The sequence below is a fragment of the Coenobita brevimanus genome, chromosome 8 (genome assembly GCF_032717465.1).
Source record: "Coenobita brevimanus isolate Jiangsu-jjx chromosome 8, ASM3271746v2, whole genome shotgun sequence".
Classification (NCBI taxonomy): Eukaryota; Metazoa; Arthropoda; class Malacostraca; order Decapoda; family Coenobitidae; genus Coenobita; species Coenobita brevimanus.
The window spans coordinates 33,815,981-33,834,321 of NC_136961.1; the positions used below are offsets into that span (position 1 = coordinate 33,815,981).

General features: G+C 40.6%; 1 protein-coding gene across 1 annotated transcript in view; it reads right to left on the bottom strand.

The window, feature by feature from the left end:
• The window catches only part of LOC145407416 (glutamate receptor ionotropic, delta-1-like), a 417,443-nt gene that overhangs the window by 361,800 nt on the left and 37,302 nt on the right, over positions 1 to 18,341 (bottom strand). The window contains exon 4 of the mRNA XM_080278347.1: positions 15,558 to 15,858. Coding sequence (XP_080134473.1) covers positions 15,558 to 15,858 — 301 coding nt within the window. The remainder of the gene's footprint in view (positions 1 to 15,557; positions 15,859 to 18,341) is intronic.

Consider the following 18,341-nt stretch of genomic DNA (forward strand, 5'->3'; position numbering starts at 1 on the left):
TGACACATCGTGCCTTTATCTTCCCCACTTTCGCCGAAGTGGGAGAGGGCCTTTATAACGGAACTTGAACCCACGACTCAGGTAAGAGCCAGGCAGCAAACCACTATGCCACGACCAGGTAAAAGTTATATAATATTGTCACAGGCTTGTATAATGTCCCTCCGTCCCCTACTGTGGGCCTGAAGAGGATGAGACAACCCCCTGGCACTCGGGGGAGGGACATTGGTTACAAGATTTCGACAATGTGAAATATAAACTTGGTCGTGACGTAGAGGGTTGCTGCCTGGTTCTCACCTGAGAGTCCCGGGTTCGATTCCCGGCCTAATGGTAATATGGTGGATGGAAGGATTCAGCTTCCTGAAGGTGAAGTGCAGGATGGGCTTAGCCTCTTAGGTCGAGTATTTGTTGACCAGGCATTCGGAAAAGGAGTTTTGCAATAAGGGTTCGAGGAGGATGCGTTTTTGTTTTCATAGGTTTAACCCTATTCGGTGCAACCCGTCTCTTTTTTGATACGTCCTAAATATTTTTTACCAATAAACTCTAGTTTGTAAGCAATGCATGATCTTACGATTGTTTTCTTATTATATCACTGGAAACACAACAAATGGTGATTCTGAGCGAAAAAACTGGGTTGAAACGAGAGTTTTCTCTCAAATTAACGATTTTTCCCCGTGGAGAGCGCTAAACAAAAAGAAAACGCTCGATGATGAATGGAATATCCGGGACCTTATCCTACGCAAGCCTAAAGGGCATCAACACAGCTTCCAGACGTACGATACGTTTCCTATTTTCATTAAACTACTTTATTTTCTATGTACTATTCATTGTTCATACTTTATGACTCTTCATACCTATTCAAATGGTTATTTCATGCACTAATTTTATTATCTATGTATTATTCATTGGTTTTTCTCTATGACTCCTCATACCCAATGAAATGGTTGTTCGTACACATACACACAGATACACACATGTGCATTGTATTGTGCACACACACACACACACACAAACCTCGCGGCTTGTGTAGCAGTGTGCCACACGTAAGATAATTATCGTATACATACAATAATGTTGCCTCTGGTACGATATACGAAACTATTTTCTATTATCGTACGTTGTGTACGATAATTTTGGGTTGAAAGTTAGCATGCCAGTGAATTTTGTGGCACGCATAGCTAATCATGCACAGTTGTTCCACAGTTTGAGAGATGAGGATCTTAACGGCTAATTTGCTGGTCATCACTGATATATATATATATATATATATATATATATATATATATATATATATATATATATATATATATATATATATATATATTGGTCTTACCGAGTTATTGCCTGCAAAAGTAAGCACATTTCTACGAATTATCAAAGTTCTATGGACTGCTTTCTGCTGCTAGTCAGAGTGATTTTCTGGAGTGGCACTAAAGCTATTTTTTTTCCTTGTAATTATATTTTTGTAATGAAGGATATGATTATACCATCATATTATCATTATGAGGTTTTTATGTATGATCTAATTCTAATTAAAAGTAGTAATAAATATACACCTCAGTATACGTCAGTACCTTACAGAATGATGGTTTCGATGAAGATAATTCTAATGTGTAAGTTTTCAGTATATAACCCAGGCATCGGCGACAGTTATAAGATACATCAGATTCCTAAACACTTAAAAAATTAATAATGTATGGTAAGTCCAGCGAAAAATCGATAATTTTGTGGGGCCGGTACGATAATTCTCATCTAAATGTGTGGCAACCTGTCGTGTAGGTGCAGGGTTGCCATTCGCACTATAATTATCGTACCTGTACGATTAAACTGCCTCTAGTACGATGTACGTACTTTTTCTTATTATCGTACGTTCTGTACGATAATTCTGTTTTATGGCATAGGAGATTAATAAAAAAAAAAATCATAAAAAAAAGCCTTTTCATCAAGAGTAAATCTTTTCCACAGATAGTAAGTAATCTGTAAAATGAGAAGATGTAATTTTCCTTAGTGCACGTAGGGTAATTGTGTTGATGAGATAGCTAGGCCTGTTGTACTTGTACTGTGCAGACACATTTCGAGTCACATCGATGGTTGACTGTTAAGGTTTGATATTCGTCAGTCGTCACCGTGAAGTATTATACAGGATAAAAGAAGTATTTATTCTGATAAGGAAGAATTACCTAAAAGTATCTTGTGAAATCAGTGATCTGTAAAAAGTGTAGGAAAATTTTTTATTTTATTTAATAAATTTTGATGAATTTCGATAACTTTTCTAAACTGAATATTGTTATATACACTTCCCTTAAGTGATACATGCTGTATACGGTATTTACATTAGCCATTAGATTTATGAATATCCGTTTTTTTTATTTCTATATTACATGAGACTAATGCTGTTTATAAAAAATTTTAAACACCACTGAACACATGTGTTGGTAAGAACTCCATCATTTATTTTATCATCATCATATTACTGCAGATGTGTGTACTAGTAGTAACAAAAAAAAATATACGATAATTTTCACAGGCATCCGATATATTTTTACGATAATTTGGGTGGATGAACGATAATTTTGAAACATCAGTACGTAGTTCGATCAAAAAAATCTCGCAACCCTGTGTAGGCGTGCCAGACAGTTGGTTAGTTAAGCATTAATTAGGGGAGTGGGTGGACGTGTTGACGGACGTAGTCATGGCTTTTACTTTCGACTATGTTGACGACCCAGACGAAGATTACTTGGCAGAGGTAGTTGGCGATGATGATGATGATGATGACCTTGCCTTGGATAGAGTTGCTGAGGGCGACGATGAAGATGATGATCAGAATGATGACATAATGAATGAAGAAGAGTGGGTAACAGAAACACAAAGCCACTGGTGTGAATTAGATTAATTAGTTCTTTGGACCAATGCTTGCACAAACAAAATTATGACAAATTTGTCCTGCCACACGAGCTCAGGGAATATACCTGCATTTTAGAGAAACCCCTGAGAAAATCAGATATTGGTAAGTCAGTAACATGGACCAATCATACAGAAGGTAGGATGTTTAGAAGATATTGCCCAGTGAAGGATATTTGTTGGGAGAGGCAAGGTCAGCAAATACAGAAATAATGGCATGGGAGTTGTTTATAACATCTAATATGATTGATGGTATTGTAACCCATACTAACAATAAGATTCAAGGCATAATTACTGAAATTTCTAATACTGACAGTGCTGAAATACCAACACACGTCAAGGTGACTGATGCCATAGAATTGAAAAGATTTTTTGGCCTGCTCAATGCAAGAGGTTTGTTGGGACAAAATAAATATTGCTATAAACGTCTCTTCATGGAAGGGTTTGGTCACACAGTATTTGGAGCCGTCATGTCTGTAAAACGATTTGGTTTCTTACATTCGAACATAACTTTTGACAACATTGATACCAGACACCAGAGATGGGTACACGATCGGTTTGCAGCAATTAAGGAGCTTTTTGAACAGTCCAGTAATTGTTGTTGCTCAGTGTTAGAGCCAGGTGACTTCCTGACCATTGACGAAACGTTGTATGGGTGTACAACACAAATAGGGTTCAGGCAGTACAATAAGAGCAAACCCGTATGCTACGGCCTCCTATATAAATCTATTAATGCTGTTAGATATCCATTTACCTTTAGGACAGCTGTATATTCAGGTAAACCTTCTGAAGAGCCAGGACCACACTACATACACGGTACAGTCCCAACAGTGAAAGCTATGGTCAGTCAGTTACAAGCCTCAGTCAACCTAAGAGGTAGGATTATTAGCCTGGATAGATTGTACACCAGTATAGAGTTATTGGAGTGGCTTCAAACACAAGGTATCTCAGCCTTAAGTACTATAGATTCTACCAGGAAGGGCATACCACCAGAGATACAGGCAGTCACAGAAAGAGAAGATAGGTCATACCAAGTTTACTGGAAGAAACACGGGGAGGAAATGATACTGAACTATGTAACACCCACCAAACGCAAAGATAAGAAAAATGTGTTACTTCTGAGCACAGTCTCCCCTATATTAGGCATTACTAAGGATGATGTTTTGGAAAAAAAAAATGCTATATTTAAATTGTATAATTTCACTAAAGGAGGCACTGACATTATGGATCAGAGAATAAGTTTTCATACAGTACACACTAAATCTAGAAGATGGACAGTGAATGTCCTTGGCTACATTCTCGACACTGCCAGAGTAAATTCACAGATATTCATTACATAATAATCAGGACACAAGAAAAATTGCTTCAATCTCCTATGGCTGGCAGTTAGTGAAGGCATTGTGTAATCCGCAAATTGAAAGAAGAAAAGTTTAGGCTTGGTTAGACCAGGAATACAATAGCTAAGACGAATCTGATGCTCGGCCAGGGAGATGTAGAGGAGGCCGTCCCAGAAGAAAAACATGAGAATAGGGAAGCGGCGCAAATGTCATTCATGCCTGGAGTCTAGTTATGGTCCAGGATACACTCAGAATCGCCTTAAAGTAAAATTGTCCACAAAACAATGTCAAGTATGTCACAAGCACACCTGTGATCAACATTGAAATAAAGTATGTACGAAATGCTATGGTAACATGCCCAATCAGTGAAAGTCTTGTTTTGGAAAATAAGAATCAATATGCTATCTATCTATGTCTTGCCAGACGCCTCAATCCCGTTTGGGGTGGCCACAAACAAATCGCCTCCAAGTCGCCCTGACCTCCGCTATTTCACTGCCCTGCTCCCAACTCACACCTCCCTCTCTCATATACCTCTCCACCCCATCCCTTCATCTCATCCTCGGCCTCCCCCTCCCTCTTCCCCCCTCCACCTCACTCACATACACTCTTTTCGTCAGTCTTTCACCCTCCATCCTCTCCACATGGGCAAACCACCTCAGTGTGTTCCTCATAACGCTTCCTATTCCACATCCACACCACAACTTTCCTTTATATCCTCATTCGTCAGCCTGTCTCTCCATGTGACTCCACAGGCTCCTTTTAAATAACTCATTTCCACTGCTCTTACTCTTGACTTGTGTCCTTCCAACAACGTCCAAGCTTCACTTCCGTACGTTAGAGTTCGTATCACAATACTGTCATGTAACTTTTTCACTTCCATGCTCACTTCCCTGTTTCTTATCACTGATTTCAAAGAACCAGCAACCTTTCTTCCCTGCTGTACCCTTTCAAGCGCTTCACCCTGCAAACCTCCATCCTTACTCATCACACTACCCAAGTACTTAAACGTACGCACATTTTCCAATTCCTCACCATCCAACTTCGCTGTACATTCACTGACTTCACCTCTCTCAAAGACCATCATTTTACTCTTCCCTACATTCACCTTTAGATTCCATTTCTAACACACTCTCCCAAACTCATCCACCAAGCCTTGCAGCTCCCTTTCGTCTTCACTCAACAACACAGTATCATCTGCAAACAACAGTACAGGGAGTTTCCAAACACTATCCTCTCTCACCAAGGCCACTCCAACATCCACTACCCTACCTTGTACCTCTTTTATTACCCCATCCATGTACAGATTGAACAACCATGGAGACATGACACATCCATGTTTCAACCCAACTTTCAAAGAGAAAAATTCACTTAGTTCACCATCCGCACGCACTGCAGCCTTTGCACCATCGTACATAGTCTTCACAGCATTCAACAACTTCCCATCTACTCCATATATTCTTAATACTTTCCACAATCCTTGTCTATCCACCCTATCATATGCTTTCTCCAAATCCATGAAAGCCGTATACAACTTCTTTCCCTTCTTTAGAAACTTTTCTGCTAAAGATCTAAGAATGAATATCTGATCTACACAACCTCTTCCCTTCCTAAAGCCTCCCTGTTCTTCTCCAACTAATTTCTCTGTTCTTTCTCTAACTCTGTCAATAAGTATCCTACCATACACTTTTCCTATTATACTAAGAAGACAAATGCCCCTATGATTACCACACACTTCTTTTTCCTCTTTTCCCTTGTACAAGGGAATAATTATACCTGACTTCCAATCCTCCGGGACCCTACCTTCCTCCCAGGCCAATCTGCACATCTTCCACATCCATTCTACTACTCTCTCTCCCCCATGCTTCTGCATTTCACGACACACTCCATCAATTCCTGGGGCTTTCCCCGATTTAACTTTCTTCATTGCTTCCACAACTTCTGTCCTACTGATTTCTTCCTGTCTTCTCACCTCCCTCCTTCTCCCAGCCATTCCCCAGCCACTTATACTGGCATTACTTCCATCCTCTATTTTCAACAATTCCTTAAAGTGTTCTCTCCATCTGCTCACTTTTTCTGCCTTCTCCACTAGTAATCTTTCATTTTTATCTTTCACTCCCCTGCTAACTTCACTTCCACCCTGTCTTACTCTTTTCACCTCTTTCCAGAACATTCTCTTACAGTCCCTGCACTTTACACTCAAATTCCTTCCAAATTCGTCATCCACTCTCTTCTTACTCTCTCTTACTAATCTTTTCACCTCTCTCTTTCTACATATAACTCTCTCTTCCTCCTCTTAACCCATTTATGCCCGTAAAAAATTAAGGTGGTTGGATTTAGCTACTGTTCATATATGATGTTCATTATGATACTACTGCATCATTTCAGATGATATTTTACACATGAGGTTCTCCTTCATGTAGTAATTGGATTTTTTTATTTGTTGCATTAACGCAACGATGGGCACACATCCCACACCTAGCGTTGCAAAAACGCATCGATGGGCACATAGTCGAATGATATTACACAATAATGATATTTATATCCCACTGCAATATGGAATAAAACAGGTTTAATTAAAAAGGCATTTCTCTCTTAAATTTATTTTAAATTGTATTGCATTATTTAAACAAAACATTGATTCCATTACCAATTCAATCAAATGTATTGTGAACTATAACAATTATATAAACATAAAAATAATAAGTATAGTACTTAACTTTCAGTTCAAGAAAGAAAATTGTTCATGGTATTGATATTTTAAACTGAAAAATATTCTCCAAAACTCAATAACACAAATATTCTCCTTTAATTCAATAGAAACCCATATTGTACATTATCAGTGAATCTAAATGCTATGATATTTTGATGAGCATTTGACATGCAAAGGAACACTGCACTTTTTGCATACGTACAAAGTTTGGCTCTTACAATATCGACATCGACGACGGCTTTCTGGATCACTTTTTTGGATATTATGACCCAGATTGTCGTACCTGGTATCACTAGTAGATGCATTACTCGCTACAAGCATTTTCTGTCTTCCAGGGTTCAAAGGTGCAGATCCATAAGTCTTTAACAGGTGTTGGACTACTTGACGTGTAAATGCTAAAAAGTCTTCTTTGTAGCCCCCTTCCCTGGCAAATAACCATGCGTTATTCGTGCATACATTCAGTAGGTATGCGAGAAGTGGAAAGTACCATTTCTTTCTCCTTATCGCTATACGGTTCTTTGCTATATTCTGGTCCATTCTGTCAACACCACCCATACTTGAGTTATACTTTCCAATTACATGAGGCATTGGGATTGTAATTACTTTGCGCACTGATGCCGAAAAACGTTCCACTTGTTTCTTCGGATTCACACCGTACTGAGTAGTTCCCACTGTAACCACACCATTATCATTCCACATTACCATGATGATGCCAGAATCCTTCTCCATATAATGTTCTTCAGTTCCTCTGGGACGTTTCTCAAACTGTGCTTTGTTACTCAGCGGACATTTTTCTGTTCTATTGATCCGAACTGTACCAGTAGCAGAGTGACCTCTTTGTTGTATTTCCTCTAGTAATTTCAGTGAGGTGAAAAAGTTATCAAAGAAGAGTGAATATTTTCTACCTGGATAATACAACTCAAATTGGTCAAGCATGTTTAGTATAACTTCACCTCCTAAACCAAATGTGTCTTTATAGTTTGTATGGTTTTTACCTTCATATTTCCCTTGGTACAGATCAATATGGTAGCAATACCCAAGTGGAGTAGCTGCTACCCATGCTTTGTAACCCCAACGGATAGGCTTGCCTCTTATAAACTGTTTTGTTGGGTGGCCTCCGTAGTATGGAATCATGGATTCGTCAATAGACACAGTTGTAGGTCCAAAGGCTGCTCCAAAAATGATAAATCTGTCATTCAATATATCCAAGAACGGACGTACTTTTGCAAACTTGTCCTGTTTTTGAAGCTGAGTGTTGTCTGCTGCATTGAAATATTTCATAATTTCATCAAATCTATTTCTTCTCATCGAATTGGCAACAAGGTCATTTCTTACGTCAGTTTCTGTAGCCCAATAAAGACGACGTCGTGGCACAGTGCAGTATCCTGAGAGCAATAATATACCAATAAAAACCTTCATCTCGTTGCTTGATAGCTGGAATGAATGATTACCTCTTTGAACTGCATATAATACTGTGTCTTTGGTCAGCCTTTCTATTGCAGTGATGTCTAGGAAGAGATCAAATACTTCATGGGGTTGACGAGGTATATCAGTAATACTAGGTTTATAGGGATAGCTTGTGAGTTCGTGTTTGGAAGGCATGTCTTCTTCAACCCACTGTCGAATCTTCATGCGCTTTACGTTTTGACTTGTCTTTTTACCACTCATCTTAGCACTCTCCTTGGCTTTTACATTAGACTTTCTACCATTCGATTGTGATGTATCGGGCTTTGAAGTACTCTCCTCTACTACTTCTTGCTGTATGTCTTCTGTGGAAGGTCCCATCAGAGCTTCACTGAGAAGTTGCGATCCAGGCAAATTCTTTATGTCAACTTGATCTTCTTCTCCTGAGTCTTCATTTGTAACATTCCCGTCTACAGGTGGTGTTATGTAGACAGATATTTGGCCCTCTGACCTTGTTACCCCTATCTCATCTTTATCTTCATCTTCGCTGTTTTCATCTTCCAGCACTCTGTCAAGTTCTTTTGCTATCTCACTCAACGTCAAACCTTTGTGGAGGGAAAAAAAAATGCTATATTAGACTGATAAATATTGCTCACACTCTGTGTTGTCTTTATAAATATAATTCTTTATACTGTATAAATCTAAAGTATTACAGTGTATGGGGCTTGATGCCCATCGTTGCAAAAATGCAACACTTACACAGGGACACCTTCCCATCGTTGCGTTTTTGCATCCTCCAAAAAAGGCAAAATATTCAAAAGGATTTGAAGTACATAGAAATTCTTAAAATACTCAGTATTTGGTAAACAGCACTAGAAATGTCTTGGCTTCATGTTAAAAGTAAAAAATCTAGAAAAATTTTATAATAAGTATAGGTCTTACCTTAGTTTGTGTGTAGACATGGTGAAGTAACTTTTGCTGCTTTTTTAGATTACCCTCATTAATAAACTATGGTACCTAGAAGAGAAACACAGAATACGTGTGTTAGCTATGACTGTCAGCCTTGCACTGAATGCTACTAGTTCTCTCCCAGGCCATACACAGTCAGTACAGGTTCCATCATGTTGATGCATGTTTACTGTTGCGAAAACGCAACCACGGTATTATATGGGTTAACTTCTTCCACATCCCTATTTCTCATCCATTCATTGTATGCTTTCTTCTTTTGAGCCACAGCCTGTCTCACCTCTTCAGTCCACCACGCTGTTCCTTGCACCCCCCTCCGTCTTCTCTTCCTTCCACACACCACATCACAAGCTGTACATATTACTTCTGTAAATATCCTACACACACCTTCCACGTCTCCCATCTGCTCCAATTCGTATTCGCCCAATCGTTCTTCCACTTCTCTCTTATACTCTGCCTTTTTCTCATCCTCTTGTAACCTTTCCACTCTCCTTGCAACTACTCCTTCCTCTCGTCTTTCCCTTCTTCTATTCCTCCATCTTACTTGAATTCTAAATCTGGCCACCACCAAGTAGTGGTCAGAAAGTCCACTCCCCGACCTCTATAAGCTCTTGCATCCATTACACATCTTCGCATCCTTTCATCCACACACACATAATCAATCATTGCCTTCCTTTCATTCAGTTCACCACCCCCCCTTCTCATCATTCGCCATGTATACCTGTGGATCATTTTATGCCTGAAGAGGGTATTGGCTATCACCAACCCCCTCCCAGCACAAATGTCCACTAACGCACTCCCATTCTCAACTACCTCAGCAGGCACACCCCACTCAATCAATATGCACTCAGTCAATATGCACGTCTGCAAATGTGTATAGATTATGACTGAGTTTACATTATTACGGATTATATTATTATGTTTAAAAATTTCCTTATATGATAGATGTATACAGAGATACGGAAGGTGAGGATTTTGCAGCATAAGAATCCTCCAGCATACTTATATTAGTTGTAAGTATAGAGTAATAAGGATGTACGAGTGTGCAAGATCAAATACTGCCGGCAATACATAGACTAGGAGCATGGGCATGGATAGCCCCGAGTTAACGGTTACTACTATTACTTTCAACCTGTGACGGGCTGTGGGTCGCTGAAGGCCCTGTTAGTTAATTGGCACCCGTCGGGATCTTTTTAACGTACCAGGGGTCGATGCTGCAGGGGGTGGATCAGCTGAAATGAAGCATGGTCTCGCAGTGGAGAGGCGCTGGGGCCTGATCGACTGCTGGCTCCCTTGAAAGCATCAGGCAAGCCTCTGGACCTCACCCCTCATATCCACACTGTGCCTGTGCATTAACTAGGCAACAGCTTGCTCTCCGGTTAACTGATATATAGGGTTTAACCAGGAAGCTACAGGCTGCTCTAAGCGATTTAATAATCCAAGGACTGGCACGTTTCCCAGTTAATAGTCTACTCGTAAGAATTTAATGGTGACCTCGCATGTACGGAGCTTTGGCTGGCAGCTGCATTTCCTCGTGGTGACTACTAACAAAGGATCAAGGGACTGACTTAGTACCTCCTATGTTGGGCGCTATGAGAAGCGGGTGGAAATGTGAAGGGTGGAGTCATAACCATATGGATGGATAATTTCAGCTGTGCATCTCACAGAAGCGGGTGGAAATGTGAAGGGTGGAGTCATAACCATATGGATGGATATTTTCGGCTGTGCATCTCACATCACTGATCAAAAGAATGAATCGCCAAGAGCTTGGGCCCTGAGTTGTCAACACAAAGCTTTGCTTGGTATGCCTTCACCAAGACTCACGCACAGATTCGCCATACAACTTCCATGACCTGGCTGACCTAACCAGTTCTTTGTACCTTCATGCTGCATCACTGACAAAAGTTTGGTCTAAATCCGAAGGTGGGTTCAGAATATATTGCTCCCACAAGGATAAACTAAGTCGACCCCATATGACCTTGATCTTAGACCCATTGACTATGCTGACATACTTGGTTCACTGTCTAATCATTCTGTATCACTGACAAAAGTTTTGTTGAAATCTGTTGACGAGCTCAGGAAATATCATGTCCACAAGGATAAGGCGGTGGCTCAATCGGTAGAGAGGTGGCCTGCAGTCCTAACGGACCCAGGTTCGAATCCCAGCTGGGGCAGGGAACAGTTTAAGGATTTGAATTTCATTAAATCAGGCTTTACTGATCTACCAGAAGACCCGCCGACATGTTGTAAAAATACCCCTCCTAATACCAATACACCAGTCCTGTATGAGACAGCCCTAGCATGTATTCAATATGGACGGTGGGTGTTAGCGCCGAAGTGGTGACATGTAGAGGTGTATGATGTGTAGGAGGACTGCTGGGCCTTGATAGCAGGCTGTGAAGCCTATGCCCAGAGTCGGACACATAAAAAAAAAAAAAACAGTCAACATCTTATGACCGCCTTTGATCCCTTGATCTAGCTGAGCTAATCATTTCATCATCTCATACTGCATCATTGAAAGAAGTTTGGTGGAAATCTGTCCATCAGTTCTGGTGACATCGCACCCACCATAGGTAGGCCAGATCTTCATTACCTCATTTTGCATTTCTGACCAAATTTTACTGAATTTTCGCCAATTCATTCTAAAGATATAGCGGCCAGAAAAGTGTTACAGATGCACGGACGCACTGATCCACGCAAGCACGGAGAGAAAGACCAATCACTTAATGACCCCTCCAACATAGGCATAGGCATAAAAATGAGATTTGGTGACAGGACAGAACCTTTATGAACTTCACAACTGATAGCCGGAATATAAAATCTACAACAGCTGTTAAAGGTCGACCAAAAAAACAAGTTAGAGATGAAACTACAGACAGAATGATAAAACCGGAAGAGGACAGTTTGGAAATTAAAGATTTGTTTCAGACTAGGTCGAAAGCCTTTGATGTGTCAACTGCAGTGGCAAAGTTTTAATGAGAGTCGCAAATGACAATTGATACAAAGTAAAGAAAAAAAATGAAGGTGAGAATCCCGCCAATGAAGTGTCCCTGTTAGAACTCAAACTGACGACCAAAAATAAGATCTTCAGACGTAAATACGCGTTTCAAATTATTCCTGTTGAGGATACATTCAAAGACTGAAGCAAGACAACACAGTAAAGCTTTTACTGCTGGAGGTGTCAGCCGAGACCATACACTTCACTGGGGTCAAATTGCAGCTGACATTAATCGAATTGGCACCACCAGAAAGTGCATGATGAATCCTAGACAAGTTTTTTTACAATTTGGTATCTCATATGGATCCCTTAATATACACCTAGACTCTTACCATCCCCTTTCACGACGTGGAACAATTGCTTGATTTTTCCTGCGTTCCATATACACAGATATATATCTATTCAATTATATTCCTCTTTTTGTTGATATTATCTCAACTTTTCCTCATCGGAATTTTCTTCAACATTATTTTTTTTCATTTATGTTCAAACAACTGGTACTAAAAGGAATAACTTTGACATCATAACGACTGAATATTTCCATATCACGATAAAATTCAGATATAAGGGAGAAATGTATGTTGTGAAGAAAACCTCCATCGAAATACCATCAGCCTTTTATTCATCGCTCATCTAGCCTGCATACTTTTCAGCACGTTTACACAGATATATGCAGCTCAAAACATGTTTTCCGAATACGCAAGTCTACACCATATGTCTGCCACGGAACGACAAAGAAAAACTGTAATAACAAACGTATTTGGATAGTAGTTTATCTCTTGTGCGTTTCAGATGCATCTGACTCCATCTCACAATTCCAGGCAAAAAATATAAAGACTGACGAATCGATATCATTTCGGAGAGGCAACAGCAGTTACGTGACCTCTCAAATACGCAACAGTGAACGGTGTGGAGCATGTGGGGATAGTCAGAGAAATGGGAGTGGTAACTCTTCCTCAGCTAACGCTGAATTATTACATCTCCAGCAAGAAGGAACACGGAACAAGTTGACAGCTAGAGGCAAAGAGTTTGTCGAGGCTAGGTTTCAGCACAGAACAGTTCTTGAGAACAAAACGAGGGCTTAAGTGGGCCCATACACCATAATAATACTGATGACAGTGAGGACAGAATGTACATTTTTGGAAGCTATTCAACTGAAATGCACAAAGAAGTCAAAAGGAGAGGTGAAGGGGGGGGGGGGTAGAGAACTGAAGGGATAACATCTGAATCTTCCAAATGACGACGCAGTTAATTTATTCTAGAGGCTTTTGGCAATGTGCCAGAGGGAGCGGGAAGATTCAAAATCACAGATTTATATGAGTGATATGAAACAGTTCTGACCACAAACATAGACCGCAGGAGATTCAGGAGTAAATTCGTCCCGATACCTCTTGAAATCCACCCCTTATTATGGACAGCACTAGAAAAGTAAAACAAGTTGTTTTTAATCCTTCAAAAGGTAAGAGAAAAGAAGTTTGGTTATTTGGTCGACAAAATAACTTTTCTAATCCACAAAGTACATTTTGGTGGCTCTTAACCAAGGAAGCAATAATTCATCCATGGGAGAGCAGAGATGAAGTTAATCAAGGCTATCCAATTAACGGCACTTAAAGGCTACAGACCGTTTCTTTGGAGGATTCACAGGCCTTCCTGGAGCAGTAATACACATTATTAATATAAGAATCTGACTGGAGGAGCCCCAAGGAGAGTAAGACCGACTATAGTCAGGACTAATTGTAAGAGAAAGGTGCAGTAAGTTCAGATTCTCTCTAAGACGGTCAGTAATACAAGTAGGACGCTGTTCAAGCTGCAACAGGTCATTAAGAAAAGATGCTGGCTTCTTCATCAGGTGGCTTACCGAATGAAGAAATGAGCCAAAGGTGGTTGTGAGTATTAGTGAGCGAGTTACATGGGCCAAAGCCATATTCTGGGTTATTCAGAAGACTCAAGTTCAGAAACACGAGAGCAAGTTAGGTTGTTGCGTACATACAAGTACACACAACAGCCACCTTGTCTTTGAAATGAACATGTAAATTAGGGAGGATTCACTGGTGTGCAATAAGAAGCCTATGATGATCATTTTACTGCAAGGAAAAGAAGGTGAGGTTTAGAGGAAGAGAGGTGGTGTTCAACAGAGATGAACTTGGAGGAAAGGTCGCGAATGTTGCACAAAAGAAAAGTTAGACTGCCAGAGAAGGTCAGGGACATCTCATTTGGTCGTCACCTGGGAAGTAACTGTTGTTTAGTGTTCATGCCCACCCAACCACCGCTTCTCCGGAGACTCCAGGGCTAAATACTCTCGTGCCACCACTTTATAGTATATTATATTATGGTATGATGTGCAGTGGCCATGTAGGTTGCTGTGAACTGTTAAAGGAAGATACATAAATCAAATTCAAATATTAATCAGATATTTGTTTGAATTTATGTATTCGCCTAGAATGAAGAAATTTGAATAAACATGAAAAAATACATGTAATCAAGTGGGGCAGTCTTGGTTACTGCTGGGTATATATGCTAAATTTTTGTGGCATTAATGTTAGCTCATAAGAATAAGGATATTTTCCAGAGTAAGGCTGTAGTAATAACACTTACACGTAAATACTGGGTATTCACATTATACTCCATAAGAATTATCCCAACGCCAGAGTCAAGTACGTCTCTGAGGTCTTCATAAGGATTAATGATGTGTCTGACTGCCAGGAGAGACATAAGGTTGCTAGTGTAGCTCTGTGTCAGAACCAATATCATCAGCATCCACACCCCCAGCACCACTCGCTCCCACCACCACCAGCCAGTAGTTGTCTGTACGTCTGTTTTGACACAAAACATCTTGATGTGCATGCAGAGATTAGATCGGTTATGTATACTTTACATATCATACTACTGTGCAAAATACCTACAGAGATCTGCCTGAAATTGTCAGTGATAATCTGGACAGAAAATATTAAAAATATCACTATTACTAGATTAGTTGAGTAATCCAGACGTGCAAAAGCATTATTATCCTTACCTGTACAACTAGAGAAATAACTTCTTCAGTTTAATGTAGAAATGAAAAAGACCAAGAGTTCGGGATGGGTATTAATTCAGTAAGTCATTGGTTATGCATTCTTAGCAATAAATACTCTCCGGACAAAACTAGGATAATACTGAATCCCTCGACTACACATTTAGCGTGGATATAATGCCCAACGAACTTTTAATTCATTTTTTTTCTTTTCAGAGTTTATATGAAAGTTACCTTCCTGGAAAAGAACCCGAACACAGTTAAAGATATTCGTGTCCCGCCTTGCTGTGTGTCGTGTGCTAGTGGGAAGGCAGGATGGCAGGAAGAGCATGATAGTGATCACTGACAACAGCGCCATCATCAAGGCAGCCCACACCAGTGGTGACAGAGGCAGCAGGAAGCCCCACGGGTCAACCTCAGGACGAGGACGGGCAGCAAAAATCTTGTATGAAATTTGAGACACATATCGTGAGAAATCCATCCAAGTATATCTTGTCCATTCATATGCAAATGGACCCAGGGCGAAGTCTACTTCCTGAAATCGGAAAAACATTTGAATGAGACTATAATCCGGGTTATCTACTGTTAAGTGTGTGCAAGGACTCAAAGTTGTCCATTGTTAAGTATGTGCAAGGACTCGTCTATTACACTGTCTTTCAGTCTGGGAATACATTCACTGCTAAGCCAGTGAAAGTACTTTTTCTTGCATACATTGTTATAAAATGACCTAGGGGAATTTTTGCAGTATCTTTTCTTTCCTGGCTTTTCATCGTCATCATCCTTACATCATTCTCCCATCTGTGGATGAGTTGAGGTAGAATCCAAAAACCAGGGAGGAGAGCCCACGATAAGGAAAAACTATCAACACCATGTCTATTGACATGAGCCAGACACTCATTCACTCATCATTCAAGCCCCTGGAATCTTGGCTCTGTCGCACAGCTTTAACAATTGCATTTTTTTTTGTGTGTAAGGGCATCCAACATCCACTTACTGTATGTAGTGTCACATTCAGGTGACTATATAGTGAGGTACAAGTATCCCAGGAAACCATCTACTGTAACAAGTGGTAACTATATAATCAGTGGGACTCCTGATGGTCTAGAGGGTTCACAGGGGTTTAAATCCTAGGGAAGGTTGGGGGTTATTGCTCACATAACGCCATAAATGAACCTAAATAGCCTAGCTCAGCCTTGTTCAGTTTTACAGGGTAATCAAGGACTGGGTGATTAACAGTTAGACGGAGTCATTCCAACATTTATCTAGTAAATATTGGGAGCGATGTAAATGTTGATGTCACGATTTTTATAAACATAGCAATTAGATTACGCTGAGGAGCTGAATGCATTTCATTGTTGTTTACAACAGCATCAGTACTTAAGAATCAATGTGATTGAAATCTGAGCACCCCACCACTCACGGCTTGTTTTGTGGTAAGAAATGAAGATAAAAACAGGGTTATGGATTTCGGGAGGTACAGTTGCGAGCAGATGACTCGAGGCCACCTAGTCCACCAACATGTTGATGTTTTATCTGGTAACAGTGGTTGCTATGAACTTGACCGAGATTCAGTCGGCTGTTCGCGCGAAACAAACTCAGTGATAATTTGTCAATGTGCAGTTCTACTGGTCTCCAATCAATTGCATGCAAGTAAACGTATTATATTGATAATGATTAACGTGCCATACACCTGGAAGATATATTTATAACCAAAGTATAACAACACAGGCATCCAAATAGTGGTGCGTTCATTCATGTGAGACACACCGGGGTCGGTAGTGATTTATTTTATTCGACTATCGTCGTGAACCAAACAACCTTTTACCAGTTCTCATGAGATATGCCGTAGGGTTATCAGCTTTCCCGCAACCTAGGATGATCACAAATATTCCGTGACGCCCCTTTCCCCGCCTCGTCAGCCTGAGACACATAAACCTGTTACCTGGGAATCTGAAGCAACTGGGAGAGTTCAAGGAGCATACCACAGTTAGTGCTGTACGAGGGGAAGCAGGAGGTGGTGGGAGAAAGGAGGGTGGTGGGTGAGGAAGGGTTGGGAAAAGGGGGAGGATGGGGGTGCGAGGAGTTAACAATTGGTGATGAAGGTTGGGGAGGAGGAGCTAGTGGAGGGTCTGGGAGTGAGGAGGACGATGGGTGAGGAAAGGTTGAGAGGAAGAGATAGAGGGTCTGGGAGTGAGCAGGACAATGGATGAGGAAGGGCGGGGTCGAAGTGGGAGATCTACTGCCAGGGGTGTAAGGTTGGCTATGCTGTATCACTTATCGGAAAAACAGCTATGTAATATGATCTTTCCAAGATAAGTTCCCAGTAAATGAAACCCCAAGTATGTTGAAGGATGATGCAGGAGTAAGCTGAATATTATTACAGTAAACATTAGTGGGTATACCTGTGGAAGATTTTGACGGGTTGATAGGTGTACTCGTATGAACTGAGTCTTAGATGCATTAAAAACAACAAGACTATTTTTACCCCAGTCAGACATACGAGCCAAGTCAGACATTAGGTGTGGCACAGCCTCATCCCTTGTTTGTTGAAGTAACTGCTGAGATGGGCGTTGCAGGAACCGAATGGAAAGGTGAAGGGTGGAGTCATCAGCATATGAGAGGATAGGGTTAGATGTACAGCTTAGAAGATCATTGATGAAAAAAAGGAAGAGAGTTGGTGACAGGACAGAGCCCTGAGGAACACCACTGTTCATAGATCTAGGAGAAGAACGATGGCTGTCTACAACAGCGGCTATAGAACGACCAGAAAGGAAGCTAGCGATGAAGGCACAGATAGAAGGATAGAAACCGCAGGAGGGCAGTTTGAAAATTAAAGATTTATGTCAGACTCGATCGAAAGCCTTTCAGTGCAAAGTCAAGTGCAATGGCAAAGCTTTTGCCAAAGTCCCGAAAGGAGGATGACCAGGAGTCTGAAAGGTAGGTGAGAAGATCGCCAGTGGATCGTCCCTGACGGAACCCGTACTGACGATCAGAAAGAAGATTGTGATAGGAAAGATG